Source organism: Oncorhynchus mykiss, chromosome 3 (assembly GCF_057628025.1).
Source record: "Oncorhynchus mykiss isolate SJ-2025 chromosome 3, ASM5762802v1, whole genome shotgun sequence".
NCBI lineage: Eukaryota > Metazoa > Chordata > Actinopteri > Salmoniformes > Salmonidae > Oncorhynchus > Oncorhynchus mykiss.
The window spans coordinates 16711721-16738106 of NC_143024.1; the positions used below are offsets into that span (position 1 = coordinate 16711721).

General features: G+C 46.8%; 1 protein-coding gene across 1 annotated transcript in view; it reads left to right on the forward strand.

The window, feature by feature from the left end:
- The window catches only part of LOC110535435 (collagen alpha-1(VI) chain), a 43473-nt gene that overhangs the window by 13467 nt on the left and 3620 nt on the right, over positions 1-26386 (forward strand). Inside the window, exons 10-28 of the mRNA XM_090222433.1 lie at positions 991-1044; positions 1202-1246; positions 1554-1580; positions 1744-1770; positions 1915-1959; positions 3008-3061; positions 7148-7210; positions 7303-7365; positions 7520-7573; positions 7710-7745; positions 8661-8786; positions 8964-9026; positions 9131-9193; positions 9275-9325; positions 9476-9511; positions 15530-15592; positions 15728-15793; positions 15975-16010; positions 16652-16688. Of these exons, the coding sequence (XP_090078559.1) occupies positions 991-1044; positions 1202-1246; positions 1554-1580; positions 1744-1770; positions 1915-1959; positions 3008-3061; positions 7148-7210; positions 7303-7365; positions 7520-7573; positions 7710-7745; positions 8661-8786; positions 8964-9026; positions 9131-9193; positions 9275-9325; positions 9476-9511; positions 15530-15592; positions 15728-15793; positions 15975-16010; positions 16652-16688 (1009 nt within the window). The remainder of the gene's footprint in view (positions 1-990; positions 1045-1201; positions 1247-1553; positions 1581-1743; positions 1771-1914; positions 1960-3007; positions 3062-7147; positions 7211-7302; positions 7366-7519; positions 7574-7709; positions 7746-8660; positions 8787-8963; positions 9027-9130; positions 9194-9274; positions 9326-9475; positions 9512-15529; positions 15593-15727; positions 15794-15974; positions 16011-16651; positions 16689-26386) is intronic.

Below are 26386 nucleotides of genomic sequence, written 5' to 3' on the forward strand. Positions count from 1 at the left end.
TGTGTGTGTGTGTGTGTGTGTGTGTGTGTGTGTGTAGGACCCTGAGCGTGTGAACAGAGACAGTGTGTGTGTGTGTGTGTGTGTGTGTGTGTGTGTGTGTGTGTGTAGGACCCTGTGCGTGTGAACAGAGACAGTGTGTGTGTGTGTGTGTGTGTGTGTAGGGCCCTGTGCGTGTGAACAGAGACAGTGTGTGTGTGTGTGTGTGTGTGTGTGTGTGTAGGGCTCTGTGTGTGTGAACAGAGACAGTGTGTGTGTGTGTGTGTGTGTGTGTGTGTGTGTGTGTGTGTAGGGCCCTGTGCGTGTGAACAGAGACAGTGTGTGTGTGTGTGTATGTGTGTGTGTGTAGGGCCCTGTGCGTGTGAACAGAGACTGTGTGTGTGTGTGTGTGTGTGTGTGTGTGTGTGTGTGTGTGTGTGTGTGTGTGTGTGTGTGTGTGTGTGTAGGGCCCTGTGCGTGTGAACAGAGACTGTGTGTGTGTGTGTGTGTGTGTGTGTGTGTGTGTGTGTGTGTGTGTGTGTGTGTGTGTGTGTGTGTGTGTGTGTGTGTGTGTGTGTGTGTGTGTTTGTGTGTGTGTGTGTAGGGCCCTGTGTGTGTGAACAGAGACAGTACACAAATAAAAATAAAAGCTCAGTAAAGTGTGTAGGACCCTGTGCGTGTGAACAGAGACTGTGTGTGTGTGTGTGTGTGTGTGTGTGTATGTGTGTGTGTGTGTGTGTGTGTGTGTGTGTGTGTGTGTGTAGGGCCCTGTGTGTGTGAACAGAGACAGTACACAAATAAAAATAAAAGCTCAGTAAAGATACAAGGTGAACTCAGATAGTCCATGTAGCTATTTTGTCATCTATTTATCAGTCGTATTGCTTGGGGATAGAAGCTTCCTGTAGCTTAACACAGTTTATACAAACGGCTTCACTCAGACTCTGCTTCAGAATGACTAACACTGGAAGAGGTTGACTGATGACAATAAGAAATAGATATGATTCTTTTTTTCAGGGAACTCCAGGACGTCAGGGGGTTGCCGGGAGACCGGGAAGTTTGGGAGCAAAGGTAGTATATGACACATTACAGAACATGAGCTTGTCTGTCTGCTGACTGTAGACTGTGGAGACATTATGCTTTGTAGCCTGTTTGATGCTACAGATTATGGCTACAGGCAATGTGGATCATATGTGGATCACATGTGGATCATATCTTTGTCACCTAGGGGAATGCAGGTGACCAGGGGCCCCAAGGACACAGAGGAGAGAAGGTCAGAGTGATTATTTATCTAAAATAAAAATATGTACCACTTTAGATTATTCATAACACATGCTGGTTAGCTATAATGTAACATTGCCTGGTAGAATTTAGAGCTATGGCGTAAATGCAATATTTAGAGACATACTTGTCTGGCTGTATGAGGTTAGCTAATGCAATGTTCCATGAGCATTCACTTAACTGTATTGAAATATGCCATATGTTTCCAGTGTTTCCAACACCAGGAATTTTAACTGTCTGGATCCGTATTAAGTGCTTAGAAGCTACACTCTGATATTCGTCACTCTCTTTCTCTACAGGGTGACCGTGGTCCTACTGGTGACAGAGTAAGCTCTCATCGATTTTGTGGAGAGTAATAGTGATTATAATAGTGTTTATAAACCTTGTAGTACATACGTATATAATGTAAACAAAGAATACATCACATCAAATCATCCAACAGCCATAGGTTCAGCTGTCAAAATGTTCAAACGTTATTTTGCCCTACAGGGTCCAAGAGGACCGTCTGGACAAAAGGTATGTTGTTGATCTTATGCATCATTCATTCATTCATTCATTCATGTGTCCATCCATCCATTCAGTCATGCACATTGTCACATACTCACCAATTCAACCAGTTGCAGTGGTGGGAATGAAGTCATGTGACCCATGTGTTTCTAGGGTGAGAAAGGAGCGGATGGAGTGGACGGGAAGGATGGCCTTGTGGTTTGTTTGTTTTCTACCTCTTACTCAACACACAGCCCCTGCATTATTAAATGTTTAACAAGAGTATCACTCTGTAAACTTACAAACAGAAAAACAAGGCTATCAAGGCCTTGTAAAGTGTGAGTGACCAATTAAACAGGGATGCAGGCTTCGCCCTCACAGGTCTCCCTTTATATACACCCATATTCCAGAATTATTAGAGGGGTTGAGACAAAAACAAGATGAGAATGAAATACAGACGAAGGATGGCTCAGCCCATGCTGAAGGCTGTTAGTATTTTGTAACACCTGTACCTTCTTCCATAGGCTCTGGACCTATTATACAGTACAGAGCAATACTTTTGTCCATCCCCGTGAGGCACTATATGGAGCATAACAGGGTGCCAAAAAAATGATCTTAAAACCGATCCAGGTGCTGCATGGTGGATATGAGCCAGATGATTCATATAGGTGATTTATAGACTAAATGTTCAGCACTAAAGCCTCATGGTCACATCCCTTTAGACCCCCCCCCCCCCCCCCCCCGGGAGATTTGACAGGAAGTTCCTTAACTATGAAAAGGAGAAAGAAAAACTATTTTACTTCATAAATCGAATTGTGCTAATGGAAAAATGTCATATTCATCTATGTAAATTCACTAATAAAACTATGTTATCACTAATAAGCATATGTTATCATTGTCTGTTTCTATACTTTTTGTCTGTACACTGTTTTTTCTGAAATAAAATAATATATATTTAAAATATATATATAAATCAATAAAGTCAAATAATAAAAAAATATTTACCAAAACATTATTAAAATTTAAGATTTAGCTTAAAGGCAGTCCCCACCCCCACCTCCACCCCGGGTCCTGAATCCCTTGACATGCTTCTCAAACCAGAGCAGATGTTTTTCAGAGCAAAAAACTGTGTAGTAGTTCCAGATTACAAAGTACATTAGAGAGTTCTGTTTCTCTGGAAACCTTCAGTGAGGTCACACATGTTCGTATTATTCCTTGAAATGTGCAGTAAACTCCCACGTCGCCCTCTCTCTTTCTCTCTCTGTAGGGGGACTCTGGGGTTATGGGCCTGTCTGGTTGTAGAGGAGACGAGGGGGCAGAGGTAAGTCTATAGGAGTGATGCAAGGTCACGTAGCCAGAGTCACCACACGAACCCACACACGCACCACACTCATCCACACACACACACCACACTCACCACACAAACCCACACACGCACCACACTCACCCACACACACACACACCACACTCACCACACAAACCCACACACACACTACACTCACCACACTCACCACACAAACCCACACACGCACCACACTCACCCACACACACACCACACGAACCCACACGAACCCACACACGCACCACACAAACCCACACACACCACACTCACCACACTCACCCACACACACACTACACGCACCACACACATCCACACACACACACTACACACACACTACACGCACCACACACACTACACACACACTACACCCACACACACACCCACACACACACCACACTCACCACACGAACCCACACACGCACCACACGAACCCACACACGCACCACACTCACCCACACACACACACACCACACTCACCACACAAACCCACATACACACCACACTCACCACACTCACCCACACACGCACCACACTCACCCACACACACACACACCACACTCACCACACGAACCCACCCACACACGCACCACACTCACCCACACATACACCACACTCACCACACGAACCCACACACGCACCACACTCACCCACACACGCACCACACTCACCCACACACGCACCACACTCACCCACACACACCACACGCACCACACTCACCCACACACACACCACACGCACCACACTTACCCACACACGCACCACACTCACCACACTCACCCACACTCACCCACACACGCACCACACTCACCCACACACGCACCACACTCACCCACACACGCACCACACTCACCCACACACACACCACACTCACCACACTCACCCACACACACCACACGCACCACACTCACCCACACACACACCACACTCACCATCTCACCCACACACTCACCACACGAACCCACACACACACTACACTCACCACACGAACCCACACACACACCACACGCACCACACACACCCACACACACCACAGCTTACTGTATTCATGACCTCCTAGACTAGTTGCAGTGAAACTCTGGGAGTGTTACACCAAGCGTTCATCATTTCCCAGAATTTTCCCCCCACGAACCAAGAACCACTTGGCAGCCAATAGCGCTCTAGGAGCCAGAGCTAGTCAGTAAAATCAAATCAAATCAAATTTTATTTGTCACATACACATGGTTAGCAGATGTTAATGCGAGTGTAGCGAAATGCTTGTGCTTCTAGTTCCGACAATGCAGTAATAACAAGTAATCTAACTAACAATTCCAAAACTACTGTCTTGTACACAGTGTAAGGGGATAAAGAATATGTACATAAGGATATATGAATGAGTGATGGTACAGAGCAGCATAGGCAAGATACAGTAGATGGTATCGAGTACAGTATGTACAAATGAGATGAGTATGTAAACAAAGTGGCATAGTTTAAAGTGGCTAGTGATACATGTATTACATAAGGATACAGTCGATGATATAGAGTACAGTATATACGTATGCATATGAGATGAATAATGTAGGGTAAGTAACATTATATAAGGTAGCATTGTTTAAAGTGGCTAGTGATATATTTACATCATTTCCCATCAATTCCCATTATTAAAGTGGCTGGAGTTGAGTCAGTGTCAGTGTGTTGGCAGCAGCCACTCAGTGTTAGTGGTGGCTGTTTAACAGTCTGATGGCCTTGAGATAGAAGCTGTTTTTCAGTCTCTCGGTCCCAGCTTTGATGCACCTGTACTGACCTCGCCTTCTGGATGATAGCGGGGTGAACAGGCAGTGGCTCGGGTGGTTGATGTCCTTGATGATCTTTATGGCCTTCCTGTGACATCGGGTGGTGTAGGTGTCCTGGAGGGCAGGTAGTTTGCCCCCGGTGATGCGTTGTGCAGACCTCACTACCCTCTGGAGAGCCTTACGGTTGAGGGCGGTGCAGTTGCCATACCAGGCGGTGATACAGCCCGCCAGGATGCTCTCGATTGTGCATCTGTAGAAGTTTGTGAGTGCTTTTGGTGACAAGCCGAATTTCTTCAGCCTCCTGAGGTTGAAGAGGCGCTGCTGCGCCTTCTTCACGATGCTGTCTGTGTGAGTGGACCAATTCAGTTTGTCTGTGATGTGTATGCCGAGGAACTTAAAACTTGCTACCCTCTCCACTACTGCTCCATCGATGTGGATAGGGGGGTGTTCCCTCTGCTGTTTCCTGAAGTCCACAATCATCTCCTTAGTTTTGTTGACGTTGAGTGTGAGGTTATTTTCCTGACACCACACTCCGAGGGCCCTCACCTCCTCCCTGTAGGCCGTCTCGTCGTTGTTGGTAATCAAGCCTACCACTGTTGTGTCGTCCGCAAACTTGAGACTGACATGTACTGCAAACAGGGAGTTACAATACTACACATTATTCCCATAACTCTGTCCTCAGCAGACTTCATAGTCATTCCCTTTTTTGCTGTTAAAGCAGGTGTGCTTCATTCTGCGGTTGAAAGCAATTCAGTTCAAACAAAATCAGAAGATGAGACAGGGTTATTTTGAGTGTGTTTTTTCTGCCATGGTTGGGGTAATTAGCCAGGCGGATAAGAACAATCCTTTTGTTTGTTTATATCTGATTGGGGTATGAGTGGGAGTTTATTTGTTTGGGAGTCTTTACCAGTCACCCACTTGGATAGAATAATACTAGATAAATAGTAGATTCATGCTGTTAGTTATATCTAAAGTATTCATATTTAAGTTCAGACTGGTTGATGTTGGTAATGACTGTTTCCTCTGATCTGAAGTATTCATGTTTAAGTTTCCTCTGATCTGAAGTATTCATATTTAAGTTCAGACTGGTTGATGTTGGTAATGACTGTTTCCTCTGATCTGAAGTATTCATAATTAAGTTCAGACTGGTTGATGTTGGTAATGACTGTTTCCTCTGATCTGAAGTATTCATGTTTAAGTTTCCTCTGATCTGAAGTATTCATATTTAAGTTCAGACTGGTTGATGTTGGTAATGACTGTTTCCTCTGATCTGAAGTATTCATGTTTAAGTTTCCTCTGATCTGAAGTATTCATATTTAAGTTCAGACTGGTTGATGTTGGTAATGACTGTTTCCTCTGATCTGAAGTATTCATGTTTAAGTTCAGACTGGTTGATGTTGGTAATGACTGTTTCCTCTGATCTGAAGTATTCATATTTAAGTTCAGACTGGTTGATGTTGGTAATGACTGTTTCCTCTGATCTGAAGTATTCATATTTAAGTTCAGACTGGTTGATGTTGGTAATGACTGTTTCCTCTGATCTGAAGTATTCATATTTAGGTTTCCTCTGATCTAAAGTATTCATATTTAAGTTCAGACTGGTTGATGTTGGTAATGACTGTTTCCTCTGATCTAAAGTATTCATGTTTAAGTTCAGACTGGTTGATGTTGGTAATGACTGTTTCCTCTGATCTGAAGTATTCATATTTAAGTTCAGACTGGTTGATGTTGGTAATGACTGTTTCCTCTGATCTGAAGTATTCATATTTAAGTTCAGACTGGTTGATGTTGGTAATGACTGTTTCCTCTGATCTGAAGTATTCATGTTTAAGTTTCCTCTGATCTGAAGTATTCATGTTTAAGTTTCCTCTGATCTGAAGTATTCATATTTAAGTTCAGACTGGTTGATGTTGGTAATTACTGTTTCCTCCTATCTGAAGTATTCATATTTAAGTTCAGACTGGTTGATGTTGGTAATGACTGTTTCCTCTGATCTGAAGTATTCATATTTAAGTTCAGACTGGTTGATGTTGGTAATGACTGTTTCCTCTGATCTGAAGTATTCATATTTAAGTTCAGACTGGTTGATGTTGGTAATGACTGTTTCCTCTGATCTGAAGTATTCATATTTAAGTTCAGACTGGTTGATGTTGGTAATGACTGTTTCCTCTGATCTGAAGTATTCATATTTAAGTTCAGACTGGTTGATGTTGGTAATGACTGTTTCCTCTGATCTGAAGTATTCATATTTAAGTTCAGACTGGTTGATGTTGGTAATGACTGTTTCCTCTGATAGGGGGAGCCAGGTCCTCTGGGGCAGAAAGGAGATGAAGGATCTTATGGATTACCTGGACAAAAGGTAACTCTGTCATACCCAGCACCTTAATTGTCTGTTCTGCGTTAATTAATGTGTGAGTGACTTAAGTTTCTATTTGACCTTCCTGTCCACAGGGAGAGATGGGAACACCTGGGGAGCCAGGGGTTCCTGGAGTGTCTGGAGCCAACGGAGCCAAGGTAATCAATCAATGTATTGATTTATCAACTAATCAAATCAATCAATTAATCAATCAATAATTTCAATCATCAATTTCAATCATTCAATCATCCATCCATCTATCACACAGGATAGCTTTTCTGTGTGGCTGTATTGTTTCATCTGTGTCTGTAGGGGGAGCCTGGACCAATCGGAGGACCTGGAAATAAGGGTGACCAAGGAGACGAAGTAAAGTTGTGCCAGTTGTGATAAACGGCCAAATGTATCGGTGTATTTTTTTATAGTTGAATGGAAAAATGATGCCATAACCAATAACATTTGGACAATGACCTCAGGCACCTGTCCACCTTTCTGTGTTTTACAGGGGGACTTTGGACCGTCTGGAGCGCCAGGCACAGAGGTTTGGAACTCAGCTAGTTCTAGAATCAATACAACATCCGGACCAGGACGAACACTGTCCACATAATCTGACACAGGAAGACACATATCTTACTAGATATCTGAACATCAGGGTACCCCAACTGATGGTGCATGGGCCGAATTTGGCCCGGGGGTGGTTTTATTTGACCCCCCAAGTTTTCTAAAAAATAAGTGACATCTGATTATGTTTTATTGTTGGACAACAGGAAATCAGCTCCAAGGGAATTTAAGAAATCTGTTCCCAAGTATTCACACGCATGATAGAGAGAAACGTGATTGAATACAAATGTAAGCAGGGCTTCTTGAGGTCAATTTGCTTTCTATTTGTAACTATGCTCCGGTCCACCCGACAATCTGCTCAAGAAATCTAGTTGATGATCCCTGCTCTACATTGACTAAATGGCTGAATTAAATAGTTGTATCACTGTAAAAGAAAACAAAAACGTTGGTTTAGCTTTTGTAAACACTTTGATGTTTACATTATGGTAAAATGGCCTTGTTGACCGATGGGAAGTTGCTGTTTAGCTGAACAATGCTGTTCACATCCAAGCTGGTGACCTCTCTCTCTCTGTAACGACGTGTGCTGAGAGTCAGGAAGCAAGTTCAGGGAGTGAGTGTTTTAATAAATAAATACAACTAAATACAAAACAAGAAACACAAACAGCACACAGACATGAAATAGAAACAATGATGCCCGGGGAAGGAACCAAAGGGAGTGACATATATAGGGCAGGTAATAAAGGAAGGGATGGAGTCCAGGTGAGTCTGACGATGCGCAGGTGCGCGTAATGGTGACAGGTGTGCGCCTTAACGAGCAGCCTGGTGACCTAGAGGCAGGAGAGGGAGCACACATGACACTCTCTCTCCCTCTCTCTTCCTATTTGTCTCTCTTAAGGGTGTAGGGGGAGAGAGGGGACTAAGAGGTGCTCCAGGAATAAGAGGTGGTCAAGGGGAGACGGGTGACACAGGCTCTGCTGGAGCACAGGGTCATGAAGGTCAGGCTGGAGACGTGGGTTCACAGGTGAGTGTCCCTCGGTCCTCTATTACTCTGTGTGATCACTTGTTCTTTCTTATATGGTTCCACCAACACCTTCTTGGGGAACAGGCTAGCTCTCTCATGGGCTATTGCTAAATATAGGTTGATGTTTTACCTCCAGTCATTGTCGCACCCCCTCTCTCCATTTCTTCCCCCTGAAAGGGTCTGAGTGGAGTGTCTGGGCTCAAAGGGTACAGAGGAGAGCCGGGACCTTACGGGCCTGCGGTACGATGGCCAGTCATTTAATGATTTCGATGATGACACAGCTGTACCACGTGGTAACACATGCAAACTACAATGCATGTTTTGACCAGGGTCTCTCCCCCCAGGGTGTTAAGGGCCCCAGGGGGCCTCCAGGAGCACCAGGAGATGCAGGGCCCATTGGGAAAAGGGTGAGTGTATTGAAGAGCTTATCTGATTTATCATGAGGCTAATATTCTAAATACACAATATTATCTTGATTCTCTCTTCAGGGTGATGCTGGAACACAGGGAGAAGGCCAACCTGGATATCCAGGGTTCCAGGTCTGTATTTCTTCAGCAGTGAATTTCTGAGCAATAAGTAGGCATTCATGTTTTGATTCTTAGTTACAAGTATGATTTATCAACGTTGTCTGGACAAATGTCCATGGACCTCATTTGCCTATTTCAGATTTTTCTTTCATCTTCTTACAGGGATACCCTGGTCTGAGAGGACCTGCAGGTTTAAAGGTCTGTCTGTCTGTCTGTCTGTCTGTCTGGATACCCTGGTCTGAGAGGACCTGCAGGTTTAAAGGTCTGTCTGTCTGGATACCCTGGTCTGAGAGGACCTGCAGGTTTAAAGGTCTGTCTGTCTGTCTGTCTGGATACCCTGGTCTGAGAGGACCTGCAGGTTTAAACGTCTGTCTGTCTGTCTGTCTCTCTCTATCTATGTACCCAGGTCTGAGAGGACCTGCAGGTTTAAAGGTCTGTCTGTCTGTCTTTCTGTCTGTCTGTATACCCTGGTCTGAGAGGACCTGCAGGTTTAAAGGTCTGTCTGTCTATCTGTCTGTCTGTCTGTCTGTCTGGATACCCTGGTCTGAGAGGACCTGCAGGTTTAAAGGTCTGTCTGTCTGTCTGGATACCCTGGTCTGAGAGGACCTGCAGTTTTAAAGGTCTGTCTGTCTGTCTGTCTGGATACCCTGGTCTGAGAGGACCTGCAGGTTTAAAGGTCTGTCTGTCTGTCTATCTATCTATATACCCAGGTCTGAGAGGACCTGCAGGTTTAAAGGTCTGTCTGTCTGTCTGTCTGTCTGGATACCCTGGTCTGAGAGGACCTGCAGGTTTAAAGGTCTGTGTCTGTCTGTCTGTCTCTATATCTCTCTCTATCTATATACCCTGGTCTGAGACGACCTGCAGGTTTAAAGGTCTGTCTGTCTGTCTGTCTGCCTGGATACCCTGGTCTGAGAGGACCTGCAGGTTTAAAGGTCTGTCTGTCTGTCTCTATATCTCTCTCTATCTATATACCTAGGTCTGAGAGGACCTGCAGGTTTAAAGGTCTGTCTGTCTGTCTGTCTGGATACCCTGGTCTGAGAGGACCTGCAGGTTTAAAGGTCTGTCTGTCTCTATCTACATACCCTGGTCTGAGAGGACCTGCATGTTTAATGGTCTGTCTGTCTGTCTGTCTGTCTGGATACCCTGATCTGAGAGGACCTGCAGGTTTAAAGGTCTGTCTGTCTGTCTGGATACCCTGGTCTGAGAGGACCTGCAGGTTTAAAGGTCTGTCTGTCTGTCTGGATACCCTGGTCTGAGAGGACCTGCAGGTTTAAAGGTCTGTCTGTCTGTCTATCTGGATACCCTGGTGTGAGAGGACCTGCAGGTTTAAAGGTCTGTCTGTCTGTCTATCTACCCAGGTCTGAGAGGACCTGCAGGTTTAAATGTCTGTCTGTCTGGATACCCTGGTCTGAGAGGACCTGCAGTGTAACGGTTTTCTTGAGGTGAAGGAGAGGCGGACCAAAACGCAGTGTGGTGGTTATTCATGGTTCTTTAATATAGACACTATACATGAATAAACTAACAAAACAAGAAATGTGAAAAAACCTAAAACAGCCCTATCTGGTGCAAACACAGAGACAGGAACAATCACCCACAAAAACCCAACACCAAACAGGCTACCTAAATATGGTTCCCAATCAGAGACAATGACTAACACCTGCCTCTGATTGAGAACCATATCAGGCCAAACATAGAAATAGACAAACTAGACATGTAACATACAATGCCCACTCAGATCACACCCTGACCAACCAAAACATAGAAACATACAAAGCAAACTATGGTCAGGGTGTGACAGTACCCCCCCCCCCCCCCCCCCCCCCCAAAACCTGAACCTATTGGAGAGGGTCTGGGTGGGCATCTATCCGCGGTGGCGGCTCTGGTGCTGGACGTGGCCCCCACTTCACCATAGTCTTGGTCCACCACCTTGTCTGCTTCCGTGGCCTCCTAACCACGGTGACCCTATTAAATGACCCCACTGGACTGAGGGGCAGCTCGGGACAGAGGGGCAGCTGCTTGGGACAGAGGGGCAGCTGCTCGGGACAGAGGGGCAGCTGCTCGGGACAGAGGGGCTCTGGCGCCTCTGGGCTGAGGGGCTCTGGCGCCTCTGGGCTGAGGGGCTCTGGCGCCTCTGGGCTGAGGGGCTCTGGCGCCTGTGGGCTGACTGACGGCACTGGCGGCTCCTTGCAGACTGGCGGCACTGGCGGCTCCTTGCAGACTGGCGGCACTGGCGGTTCCTTGCAGACTGGCGGCACTGGCGGCTCCTTGCAGACTGGCGGCACTGGCGGCTCCTTGCAGACTGGCGGCACTGGCGGCTGCTTGCAGACTGGCGGCACTGGCGGCGCTGGGCAGACGGGTGGCTCAGATGGCGCTGGGCAGACGGGTGGCTCAGATGGCGCTGGGCAGACGGGTGGCTCAGATGGCGCTGGGCAGACGGGTGGCTCAGATGGCACTGGGCAGACGGGTGGCTCAGATGGCACTGGGCAGACGGGTGGCTCAGATGGCACTGGGCAGACGGGAAGCTCCGGTAACGCTGGAGAGGAAGGCTCTTGCAGCGCTGGACTGAGGAGCTCTTGCGCCTCTGGAATGAGGGGCTCTAGCGCCTCTGGAATGAGGGGCGGGAGCTCTGGCAGCGCCGAACAGGCGGGAGACTCCGGCTGCGCTGGAGAGGCGGGAGACTGCGGCAGCGCTGGAGAGGCGAGGCGCACTGTAGGCCTGATACGTGGTGCTGGCACTGGTGGTACAGGGCCGAGGACACGCACAGGAAGCCTGGTGCGGGGAGCTGCCACCGGAGAGCTGGTGTGTGGAGGTGGCACTGGATGGACCGGACCGTGAAGGCGTACTGGAGATCTTGAGAGCAGGGCTGGCACCAACCGCCCTGGCTGGATCTTCACCCTAGCCCGGCAGATGTGGGAAGCTGGGATGTAGCGCACCGGGCTAAGCACGTGTACTGGGGACACCGTGCGAACCACCGCATAACACGGGCGTGGTACTGGTCAGGCACCGCCACGGTTAGCACTGCTAGGAGCACTGTAGTGCTGAGATGGCACAGGACGTGCAAGGCTAGGGAGATGCACAGGAGGCCTGGTGCGTGAGGCTGGCACAGTCTTCACCAGACAACTAGCACGCACCTCAGGATGAGTATGGAGAGCTGACCCAGGTGCCATTAAATCCCTGACACGCTCCGTCGGGCGAATGTCGTGCCTCATGCACCAAACCAGCAACTCCCTCATATCTCTCTCCTCCAATTTCCCCATTAACTCCTTCACAGTCTCTGCTTCGCTCACCTCCAACACCAGCTCTGGTTCTGAGCTCCTCCTTGGCTCCTCAGGATAAACAGGGAGAGTTGGCTCAGGTCTGACTCCTGACTCTGCCACACTCTCCCTTTGCCCCCCCCCCCCAAGACATTTTTGGGGCTGACTCTCGGGCTTCCATCCGCGCCGCCGTGCTTGTCTCTCCAACTCCATTCTCCTATACCCCTCTTCGCACTGCTCCAGCGAATCCCAGGCGGGCTCCGGCACTCTCCCTGGGTCGACCGCCCACCTGTCTATTTCCTCCCAAGTCGTATACTCTAGACTTCGTAGCTCCTGCTGCCGCTGCCTGTCACCACGCCGCTTGGTCCTGTTGTGGTGGGTGATTCTGTAACGGTTTTCTTGAGGTGAAGGAGAGGCGGACCAAAACGCAGTGTGGTGGTTATTCATGGTTCTTTAATATAGACACTATACATGAATAAACTAACAAAACAAGAAATGTGAAAAAACCTAAAACAGCCCTATCTGGTGCAAACACAGAGACAGGAACAATCACCCACAAAAACCCAACACCAAACAGGCTACCTAAATATGGTTCCCAATCAGAGACAATGACTAACACCTGCCTCTGATTGAGAACCATATCAGGCCAAACATAGAAATAGACAAACTAGACATGTAACATACAATGCCCACTCAGATCACACCCTGACCAACCAAAACATAGAAACATACAAAGCAAACTATGGTCAGGGTGTGACATGCAGGTTTAAAGGTGTCTGTCTGTCTGTCTGTCTGTCTGTCTGTCTGTCTGTCTGTCTGTCTGTCTGTCTGTCTGTCTGTCTGTCTGTCTGTCTGTCTGTCTGTCTGTCTGTCTGTCTGTCTGTCTGTCTGTCTGTCTGTCTGTCTGTCTGTCTGTCTGTCTGTATGTATGTATGTATGTATACCCTGGTCTGTGAGGACCTGCAGGTTTAATGTTCTGTCTGGATACCCTGGTCTGAGAGGACCTTTCGGCAAATCTGACCACGACTCAATTTTGTTGCTCCCAGCCTATAAACTAAAAAAGGAAACGCCCATGCTCAGGTCTGTTCAACGCTGGTCCGACGAAATCTGATTCCATGCTTCAAGATTGCTTTTATTATGTGGATTGGGATATGTTCCGGATAGCCTCAGACAACAACATTGATGTATACGCTGATTCGTTGAGCGAGTTTATTAGCAAGTGCATCGGTGATGATGTACCCACGGTGACTATTAAAACCTTCCCCAACCAGAAACCGTGGATTGATGGCAGCATTCACGCAAAACTGAAAGCGCAAACCACTGCTTTTAATCATGGCAAGGCGACCGGAAACATGACCAAATACAAACAGTGTAGCTATTCCCTCCGCAAGGCAATCAAACAAGCTAAGCGCCAGTATAGAGACAAAGTGGAGTCGCAATTCAATGGCTTAGACATGAGACATATGTGGCAGGGTCTACAGTCAATCATGGATGACAAAAAGAAAACCAGCCCCGGACACCGACGTCTTGCTCCCAGACAAACTAAACAACTTCTTTGCTCGCTTTGAGGAAAATACAGTGCCACTGACAAGGCCCGCTACCAATACCTGATTGCTCTCCTTCACCGCAGCCAATGTGAGTAAAGCATTTAAACGTGTTAACCCCTGCAAGGCTGCTGGCCCAGATGGCATCCCTAGCCGTGTCCTCAGAGCATGCGCAGACCAGCTGGCAGGTGTGTTTACGGACATATTCAATCAATCCTTATCCCAGTCTGCTGTTCCCATATGCTTCAAGAGGGCCACCATTATTCCTGTTCCCAAGAAAGTGAAGGTAACTGAGCTAAATTACTATCGCCCCGTAGCACTCACTTCCGTCATCATGAAGTGCTTTGAGAGACTAGTCAAGAATCATATCACCTCCACCCTACCTGACACCCTAGACCCAGTCCAATTTGCTTACCACCCCAAATAGATCCACAGACGACGCAATCACACTGCACACTGCCCTAACCCATCTGGACAAGAGGAATACCTATGTAAGAATGCTGTTCACCCAGGGTCTCGACCCCGCCCTGTGCAACTGGGTCCTGGACTTTCTGACGGGCCTCCCCCAGGGGTTAGGGTAGGAAACAACATCTCCACCCCGCTGATCCTCAACACTTGGTAACCACAACGGTGCGTTCTCAGCCCTCTCCTGTACTCCCTGTTCACCCATGACTGCGTGGCCATACACACCTCTGACTCAATCATCAAGTTTGCAGACGACAGTGGTAGGCTTGATTATCAACAACGATGAGACGGCCTACAGGGAGGAGGTGAGGGCCCTCGGATTGTGGTGTCAGGAAAATAACCTCACACTCAACGTCCACAAAACAAAGGAGATGATTGTGGACTTTAGGAAACAGCAGAGGGAGCACCCCCCTATCCACATCGACGGGACAGTAGTGGAGAAGGTGGAAAGTTTTAAGTTCCTTGGCGTACACATCACAGACAAACTGAATTTGTCCACCCACACAGACAGCGTGGTGAAGAAGGCGCAACAGCGTGGCTGCTGCCAACATACTGACTCAAATCTATAGCCACTTTAATAATTAAAAATTGGATGTAATAAATGTATCACTAGTCACTTTAAACAATGCCACTTTATATAATGTTTACATACCCTATATTACTCATCTCAAATGTATATACTGTACTCTATTCCATCTACTGCATCTTGCCTATGCCGTTTGGCCATCGCCCATCCATATTTATATGACATTCTTATTCATTCCCTTACACTTGTGTGTATAAGGTAGTTATTGTGAAATTGTTGGATTACTTGTTAGATATTACCGCACGGTCGGAACTAGAAGCACAAGCCACTAACCGTCTCTGTCTATCTGTCTCTCTGTCTCTATCTCTCTCTATCTCTCTCTCTCTCTCTCTCTCTCTCTCTCTCTCTCTCTCTCTCTCTCTCATAGGGCATCAGGGGATTCACAGGGCTGAAGGGTGATGTCGGCCTGCCAGGTGATCGCGGTGATGATGTAAGTTGACCTTAGATTAAAGAGTTCAGCACTGTCCACTGCCACCTCTGCCATCTCCGTATGGTATAAGTTGCCTAGCCTAGCATAGCTAATACCTGTTTGCTCATTCATACTCCTTCCTTATTGATTCCACAGAACGACCAGCCAGGTCGGGGAGGACCCCAGGGGCCAAAAGGATACCCTGGTCTCACAGGAGAGAATGTAAGTTCCACAACAACATTGAGTTCACAGTAAATATTACAGAACCACAGCTCTGAATACATAGTTAACATATTTTTCGACTTTTATCATGACCTATGCTGTATGAATATGTTAAGTAGTACCTACTAAGTACCAACGAAAATCTGCTATCTGACTCATGGCTTCATGTCCTTCCCTACAGGGATCACCAGGCCCAGTGGGCAATCCTGGGGCAGACGTGAGTAACTCTTAAATAATGGAGCAATTGTGGGTGATGGGAAGGAGCCAAAGTCCAACACACTTTTCATCACTATGTGTGTAATGGGGGAGTGCAGGAATAAGAGTTGAGACTTGGATTGGGTTGGGACTTGGAGCTCGTAGGGATGGGCGAGTGTAGGGTGGGCTGGTTTGATGAGGTTGGTCAGAGGTAAAAAAGTGACCTCTGTTCCTCAGTCACAGTGTATTAAACTTTGTCATCGTGATTTGTGTCAAACAGGTCAGCAGTCAACACTGGTTACACAGAATGACAACTGTGTATATTTCACTCCCGTACATAACAGTCACAGACACACACACACATGTATGCACGCACACACACACATGTACGTACGTACGTATGCACACACACACACACACACACACACACGTACGTACGTATGCACGCACACACACACACACATGCACGCATGCACGCACACACGCACACACACGCACACGCATGTACGTACGCACGCAGGCACACACACACATGTACGCACGCACGCACGCACGCACACACACACACACACACACACACACACACACACACACATATATATATATGGACAGTCACAAGATTCTCCTAAATCTCCCTGTAATGCATTTATCTTCCTGTCTCAGGAATGTGAGATCCTGGAGGTCATTCAGAAACTCTGCTGTAAGTATATCGAGTGCTCAAAATTCAGTCATACTGGTTATTTTCCAGATGAACATTGTGCTGTGCCGAATATGTTCCTTTAGTGAAACATAAGTTTACTCAACATAGATTTAGAAGACGTATCAGTGAGCCTGAACACAGTCCCAACCTCTACTGTTAGAAATGTACCCTGCACTAGTCATCTAAACATGTCTCCTTTAAAGATGACTAATACACAGTTTATCTTCCTAGCTAAACAGTTCATTTGAAGCATAATTTATCCTGGGTTGAGTTTGGGACAAACTTTGTGAAAGAGATGCAAACGGACACACACGCAATCACTTAAACACACACACGCAGGCAGGAAGGCACACACACACTCTCGAACACACTCACCTACAAACACACAGGCAATCACTTAAACACACACACGCAATCACTTAAACACACACACGCAGGCAGGAAGGCACACACACACTCTCGAACACACTCACCTACAAACACACAGGCAATCACTTAAACACACACACGCAGGAAGGCACACACACACACTCGAACACACTCACTTACACACACACACGCAATCACTTAAACACACACACGCAGGCACGCACACACACTCGAACACACTCACTTACAAACACATATGCAATCACTTAAACACACACGCGCAGGCAGGCAGGCACGCACACTCGAACACACTCACTTACACACACATATGCAGGCACACACACAGATTCAGGGACACACGAATTGTGGCGGCAGCTGTGGATGTAATGTTATAAGAACTCTGTAGTTCAGTGTTGGTTGTGTATGTTTGGAATGTGTGTTTAAAAAAAAAATACAATTGCTAACAAGCGTTTACTTATACTTAAGATGATTAACTCTTAAGACAGCAACACCCCTACATCACACAATTAGCCAAATAGTACATTTTCTGCTCAAACCAAAATACAAATACAAACATTAAATACCAACTCTACATTTCAAAATGCAAAAAAGCCTTTCTCTACTGTACATACACTAACTCTATCAAAGCATGGCAAACCCGACTCAATACAGTATCTAATCATTCTGTCAACACACATGTTTTCTATCCAAGAGGAACGTATAGTCAATCAGAACACAATGACTTTCAAAATACTAACAGTTAATGGCATTACAAAAACTGTATTACTTTTCATGTTTCAGTTCTACCTGCAGACATTAGACAATATGATATCCATTGTTTTTATCATTCAGTTTCCTCTTATTGTAAACCACTCTACATTTTTTGGTTGAGTGTCGAATGATGAATGATTTATCTTTACTTCATAGAATGTAAAGTAGAAAAAAATAGTAAGTGACAGAATTGCTGCAGTAAAAGCTTTATTAGCAACATGAAATTACTACCAGTGATCAACAACACATCCAACATACATGGCCTTTGGTTCAACAACACATCCAACACACATGGCCTTTGGTTCAACAACACATCCAACATACATGACCTTTGGTTCAACAACACATCCAACATACATGGCCTTTGGTTCAACAACACATCCAACACACATGGCCTTTGGTTCAACAACACATCCAACATACATGACCTTTGGTTCAACAACACATCCAACATACATGGCCTTTGGTTCAACAACACATCCAACATACATGACCTTTGGTTCAACAACACATCCAACATACATGGCCTTTGGTTCAACAACACATCCAACATACATGGCCTTTGGTTCAACAACACATCCAACATACATGGCCTTTGGTTCAACAACACATCCAACATACATGGCCTTTGGTTCAACAACACATCCAACATACATGGCCTTTGGTTCAACAACACATCCAACATACATGGCCTTTGGTTCAACAACACATCCAACATACATGGCCTTTGGTTCAACAACACATCCAACACACATGGCCTTTGGTTCAACAACACCTCCAACATACATGGCCTTTGGTTCAACAACACCTCCAACATACATGGCCTTTGGTTCAACAACACCTCCAACATGCATGACCTTTGGTTCAACAACACATCCAACATACATGGCCTTTGGTTCAACAACACCTCCAACATACATGGCCTTTGGTTCAACAACACCTCCAACATACATGACCTTTGGTTCAACAACACATCCAACATACATGGCCTTTGGTTCAACAACACCTCCAACATGCATGGCCTTTGGTTCAACAACACCTCCAACATACATGGCCTTTGGTTCAACAACACCTCCAACATACATGGCCTTTGGTTCAACAACACCTCCAACATACATGGCCTTTGGTTCAACAACACCTCCAACATACATGACCTTTGGTTCAACAACACATCCAACATACATGGCCTTTGGTTCAACAACACATCCAACATACATGGCCTTTGGTTCAACAACACATCCAACATACATGGCCTTTGGTTCAACAACACATCCAACATACATGGCCTTTGGTTCAACAACACATCCAACATACATGGCCTTTGGTTCAACAACACTGTCACACCCTGGTCAAAGTATTTTGTGTTTATCTTTATTTATTTGGTCAGGCCAGGGTGTGGCATGGGTTTTTGTATGTGGTGTGTATGTATGGGGATTGTAGCTAGTGGGGTGTTCTAGCTAAGTCTATGGCTGTCTGAAGTGGTTCTCAATCAGAGGCAGGTGTTTATCGTTGTCTCTGATTGGGAACCATATTTAGGCAGCCATATTCTTTGAGTTTGTCGTGGGTGATTGTCCTTAGTGTCCTTAGTGTCCTGATGTCATTTTTCTGTGTTAGGTTACACAAGTATAGGCTGTTTCGGTTTTCGTTAAGTTTATTGTTTTGATAGTGTTTGTGTTTAGTGTGTTTCTTCATTAAACATGGATTGCAATAGACACGCCGCATTTTGGTCCGACTCTCCTTCTCATCAAGAATACCGTTACAGAATCACCCACCACAAAGGGACCAAGCAGCGTGTCAACAGGCAAGAACAGCCCAAAGTGGAGTACAGTATGGACTATACTTCTTGGGAGGAGATAGACAGGTGGGCGGTCGACCCAGGGAGAGTGCCGGAGCCCGCCTGGGATTCGATGGAGCAGTGCGCGGAAGGATATAGGAGAATGGAGTTTGCGAAGCAAGCAAGGCGGCGCGGACGGAGGCCCCATAGTCAGCCCCAAAAATTTCTTGGGGGGGGGCTCAGGGAGAGTGTGGCAGAGTCAGGAGCCAGACCTGAGCCAACTCTCCCTGTTTATCGTGAGGAGCCAAGGAGGAGACCAGAACCAGAGCCGGTGTTGGAGGTGAGCGAAACAGAGACTGTGAAGGAGTTAATGGGGAAATTGGAGGAGAGAGAAATGAGGGAGTTGCTGTGTTGGTGTTTTAAACATGGAATTCGCCCGACGGAGCGTGTCGGGGATTTGATGGCACCTGGGTCAGCGCTCCATACTCGTCCTGAGGTGCGTGTTAGTCGGCTGGTGAAGATGGTGCCAGTCTCACGTACCAGGCCTCCTGTGCACCTCCCTAGCCTTGCACGTCCTGTGCCAGCACCGCTCTCAAGATCTCCAGTACGCCTTCACGGTCTAACCCATCCTGTGCCACCTCCACACCCCAGCCCTCCGGTAGCAGCTCCCCGCACCAGGCTTCCTGTGCGTGTCCTCGGCCCAGTACCACCAGTGCCAGCACCACGCATCAGGCCTACAGTGCGTCTCGCCTGTCCAGCGCTGTCGGAGCCCTCCTCCTCTCCAGCGCTGTCGGAGTCTCCCGCCTGTTTAGCGCTGTTAGAGCCTTCCTTCTCTCCAGCGCTGTCGGAGTCTCCCGCCTGTTTAGCGCTGTTAGAGCCTTCCTTCTCTACAGCGCTGCCGGAGTCTCCCGCCTGTTCAGAACTGCCAGTTAGCATAGAGCTGCCAGTGAGCATAGAGCTGCCAGTGAGCATAGAGCTGCCAGTGAGCATAGAGCTGCCAGTGAGCATAGAGCTGCCAGTTAGCATAGAGCTGCCAGTTAGCATAGAGCTGCCAGTTAGCATAGAGCTGCCAGTCTGCAAGGAGCTGCCAGTCTGCAAGGAGCTGCCAGTCTGCAAGGAGCTGCCAGTCTGCAAGGAGCTGCCAGTCTGCAAGGAGCTGCCAGAGCTGCCTGTCTGCAAGGAGCCGCCAGAGCTGCCTGTCTGCAAGGAGCCGCCAGAGCTGCCAGTCTGCAAGGAGCCGCCAGAGTTGCCAGTCTGCAAGGAGCCGCCAGAGTTGCCAGTCTGCAAGGAGCCGCCAGGGCCGCCAGTCAGCATGGAGCAGCCAGGGCCGCCAGTCAGCATGGAGCAGCCAGGGCCGCCAGTCAGCATGGAGCAGCCAGGGCCGCCAGTCAGCATGGAGCAGCCAGGGCCGCCAGTCAGCATGGAGCAGCCAGTCAGCATGGAGCAGCCAGTCAGCATGGAGCAGCCAGAGCAGCCAGTCAGCATGGAGCAGCCAGAGCTGCCAGTCAGCATGGAGCAGCCAGTCAGCATGGAGCAGCCAGAGCTGCCAGTCAGCATGGAGCAGCCAGTCAGCATGGAGCAGCCAGAGCTGCCAGTCAGCATGGAGCAGCCAGAGCTGTCAGTCAGCATGGAGCAGCCAGTCAGCATGGAGCAGCCAGAGCTGCCAGTCGACCAGACTCTTCCAGATCTGCCAGTCGACCAGACTCTTCCAGATCTGCCAGTCGACCAGACTCTTCCAGATCTGCCAGTCGACCAGACTCTTCCAGATCTGCCAGTCGACCAGACTCTTCCAGATCTGCCAGTCGACCAGACTCTTCCAGATCTGCCAGTCGACCAGACTCTTCCAGATCTGCCAGTCGACCAGACTCTTCCAGATCTGCCAGTCGACCAGGATCTGGCAGTCAGCCAGGATCTGCCGAAACCACCAGCCAGCCAGGATCTGGTAGATTCATCAACCTGCCTGAGCGTCCTCTCACTCCTGAGCTTCCTCTCACTCCTGAGCTTCCTCTCACTCCTGAGCTTCCCCTCAGTTCCGAGCTGCCTCAGTCCCGAGCTGCCCCTCAGTCCCGATCTGCTCCTCAGTCCAGTGGGGTTCTGGGTGAGGACTACTAGGCCATGGTCGGCGGCGAGGGTGGACTATCCAGGGACGCGAGGAGAAGGGACTAAGACATTGATTGAGTGGGGTCCACGTCCCGCGCCGGAGCCGCCACCATGGACAGACGCCCACCCGGACCCTCCCTATTGTTTTGAGGTGCGTTTGGGAGTCCGCACCTTAGGGGGGGGGTTCTGTCACACCCTGGTCAAAGTATTTTGTGTTTATCTTTATTTATTTGGTCAGGCCAGGGTGTGGCATGGGTTTTTGTATGTGGTGTGTATGTATGGGGATTGTAGCTAGTGGGGTGTTCTAGCTAAGTCTATGGCTGTCTGAAGTGGTTCTCAATCAGAGGCAGGTGTTTATCGTTGTCTCTGATTGGGAACCATATTTAGGCAGCCATATTCTTTGAGTTTGTCGTGGGTGATTGTCCTTAGTGTCCTGATGTCATTTTTCTGTGTTAGGTTACACAAGTATAGGCTGTTTCGGTTTTCGTTAAGTTTATTGTTTTGATAGTGTTTGTGTTTAGTGTGTTTCTTCATTAAACATGGATTGCAATAGACACGCCGCATTTTGGTCCGACTCTCCTTCTCATCAAGAATACCGTTACAAACACATCCAACATACATGGCCTTTGGTTCCAAATGTGTTAAAATAAAACACAATTACAGTAAAAAAGACACAGAAGGTAAAACCAGTAAAATGCCCCGTCCTGTTCTAATCTATACCATCTTCAGCATTTAGACACATGTTCTCGTCCACATCACATCTTATGTCATCTCTCGCTATGCACCTTGGATAGTAACGCTTGGCCTGCCTTATCCACCCCTGGCAGTCTTCAGCTGAGAAGTCTCTGTATCTTGGATAGAAACGCTTGTCATGCCTCATCCACCCCTGGCAGTCTTCAGCTGAGAAGTCTCTGCAGCCAGCATCCATTGCATCCAGGAGGGACATTTGGTCACTTCAATTTGTAATATTTTTATTTAACCTTTATTTAACTAGGCAAGTCAGTTAAGAACAAATTATTATTTACAATGACGGCCAACCAAAAGGCAAAAGGCCTCCTGCGGGGACGGGGGCTGGGATTAAAAAAACACATCACGACGAGACAACACTACATAAAGAGTGCCCTAAGACAACAACATAGCAAGGCAGCAACAAAAATGTTATTGGGCACAGACAACAGCACAAAGGGCAAGGAGGTAGAGACAACAATACATCACGCAAAGCAGCCACAAACTGTCAGTAAGATTGTTCATGATTGAGTCTTTGAATGAAGATACTGTCCCGTTTGAGTGTTTGTTGCAGCTCGTTCCAGTCGCTAGTTGCAGCGAACTGAAAAGACGAGGGACCCAGGGATGTGTGTGCTTTGGGGACCTTTAACTTAATGTGACTGTCAGAACGGGGGTTGTATGTAGAGGATGAGGGCTGCAGTATATATCTCAGATAGGGGGGAGTGAGGCCCAAGAGGGTTTTATGAACAAGCATCAACCAGTGGGTCTTGCGACGGGTATACAGAGATGACCAGTTTACAGAGGAGTATAGAGTGCAGTGATGTGTCCTATAAGGAGCATTGGTGGCAAATCTGATGGCCGAATGGTAAAGTACATCTAGCCACTCGAGAGCACCCTTACCTGCCGATCTATAAATGATGTCTCCGTAATCTAGCATGGGTAGGATGGTCATCTGAGTCAGGGTTAGTTTGGGTGAAAGATGAGTGATTACGATAGAGGAAACCAAGTCTAGATTGAACTTTAGTCTGCAGCTTTGATATGTGCTGAGAGAAGGACAATGTACCGTCTAGCCATACTCCCAAGTACTTGTATGAGGTAACTACCTCAAGCTCTAAACCCTCAGAGGTAGTAATCACACCTGTGGGGAGACGGGCATTCTTCTTACCAAACCACATTATCTTTGTTTGGAGGTGTTCAGAACCACGTTAATGTTGGAGAAATCTTGTTGGACACTAAGAAAGCTTTGTTGTAGAGCATTTAACACCAAATCTGGGGAGGGGCCAGCTGAGTATAAGACTGTATCATCTGCATATAAATGGATGAGAGAGCTTCCTACTGCCTGAGCTATGTTGTTGATGTAAATTGAGAAGAGCGTGGGGCCTAGGATTGAGCCTTGGGGTACTTCCTTGGTGACACAGTGGCTGAGACAGCAGATTTTCTGACTTTATACACTGCACTCTTTGAGAGAGATAGTTAGTAAACCAGGCCAAAGACCCCTCAGAGACACCAATACTCCCAAGAATGGAATGGTCTACCATATCAAAGCTTTGGCCAAGTCAATAAAAATAGCATTACAACATTGCTTAGAATCAAGGGCAATGGTGGCATCATTGAGGACCTTTAATGTTACAGTGATACATCCATAACCTGAGCAGAAACCAGATTGCATACCATAGAGAATAATATAGACATCAAGAAAGTCAGTCAGTTGATTATTGACAAGTTTTTCCAACACTTTTGATAAACAGGGCAAAATAGAAATATGCCTATAACAGTTAGGATCAGCTTGATCTCCCCCTTTAAATAAAGAACAAACCATGGCTGCCTTCCAAGCAAGGGGATCCTCCCCAGAAAGGTTAAAAAGGTTGGAGATAGGCTTGGCGATGATAGGGGTAGCAACCTTAAATAAGAAAGGGTCTAAACCATCTGACCTACATTGCCTTGCGAAAGTATTCGGCCCCCTTGAACTTTGCGACCTTTTGCCACATTTCAGGCTTCAAACATAAAGATATAAAACTGTATTTTTTTGTGAAGAATCAACAACAAGTGGGACACAATCATGAAGTGGAACAACATTTATTGGATATTTCAAACTTTTTTAACAAATCAAAAACTGAAAAATTGGGCGTGCAAAATGATTCAGCCCCTTTACTTTCAGTGCAGCAAACTCTCTCCAGAAGTTCAGTGGGGATCTCTGAATGATCCAATGTTGACCTAAATGACTAATGATGATAAATACAATCCACCTGTGTGTAATCAAGTCTCCGTATAAATGCACCTGCACTGTGATAGTCTCAGAGGTCCGTTAAAAGCTCAGAGAGCATCATGAAGAACAAGGAACACACCAGGCAGGTCCGAGATACTGTTGTGAAGAATTTTAAAGCCGGATTTGGATACAAAAAGATTTCCCAAGCTTTAAACATCCCAATGAGCACTGTGCAAGCGATAATATTGAAATGGAAGGAGTATCAGACCACTGCAAATCTACCAAGACCTGGCCGTCCCTCTAAACTTCCAGCTCATACAAGGAGAAGACTGATCAGAGATGCAGCCAAGAGGCCCATGATCACTCTGGATGAACTGCAGAGATCTACAGCTGAGGTGGGAGACTCTGTCCATAGGACAACAATCAGTCGTATATTGCACAAATCTGGCCTTTATGGAAGAGTGGCAAGAAGAAAGCCATTTCTTAAAGATATCCATAAAAAGTGTTGTTTAAAGTTTGCCACAAGCCACCTGGGAGACACACCAAACATGTGGAAGAAGGTGCTCTGGTCAGATGAAACCAAAATTGAACTTTTTGGCAACAATGCAAAATGTTATGTTTGGCGTAAAAGCAACACAGCTCATCACCCTGAACACACCATCACCACTGTCAAACATGGTGGTGGCAGCATCATGGTTTGGGCCTGCTTTTCTTCAGCAGGGACAGGGAAGATGGTTAAAATTGATTGGAAGATGGATGGAGCCAAATACAGGACCATTCTGGAAGAAAACCTGATGGAGTCTGCAAAAGACCTGAGACTGGGACGGAGATTTGTCTTCCAACAAGACAATGATCCAAAACATAAAGCAAAATCTACAATGGAATGGTTCAATAATAAACATATCCAGGTGTTAGAATGGCCAAGTCAAAGTCCAGACCTGAATCCAATCGAGTATCTGTGGAAAGAACTGAAAACTGCTGTTCACAAATGCTCTCCATCCAACCTCACTGAGCTCGAGCTGTTTTGCAAGGAGGAATGGGAAAAATGTCAGTCTCTCGATGTGATAGAGACATACCCCAAGCGACTTACAGCTGTAATCGCAGCAAAAGGTGGCGCTACAAAGTATTAACTTAAGGGGGCTGAATAATTTTGCACGCCCAATTTTTCAGTTTTTGATTTGTTAAAAAAGTTTGAAATATCCAATAAATGTCGTTCCACTTCATGATTGTGTCCCACTTGTTTATTTTTGAAGCCTGAAATGTGGCAAAAGGTCGCAAAGTTCAAGGGGGCCGAATACTTTCGCAAGGCACTGTAGGTGTTTTTTTTAGGTCAAGTTTCAGGAGCTTCTTTAGCACCTTTGACTCAGTGACTGCCTGCAGGGAGAAACTTTGTTGCAGGGCAGAGGAAAAAGAGGGAGAAGCATCGGGGATAGCCACATTAGAAGGGGTGGGAGATGAGGAAATGTTGGACGGGCAAGGAAGCGTGGCTGAGTCAAATAGGAATCCCGACCTAACGAAGTGGTGATTAAAGAGCTCAGCCATGTGCTTCTTGTCAGTAACAACCATATCATCAACTTTAAGGAACATGGGCAGCTGTGAGGAGGAGGGTTTATTCTCCAGGTCTTTAACCGTTTTCCAGAACTTCTTGGGACTAGACCCACAGAGAGAGAACTGCTCCTTAAAGTAACTAACGTTGGCCTTCCGGATAGCCTGAGTGCACTTATTTCTCATTTGCTTGAATGAGTATGTGTG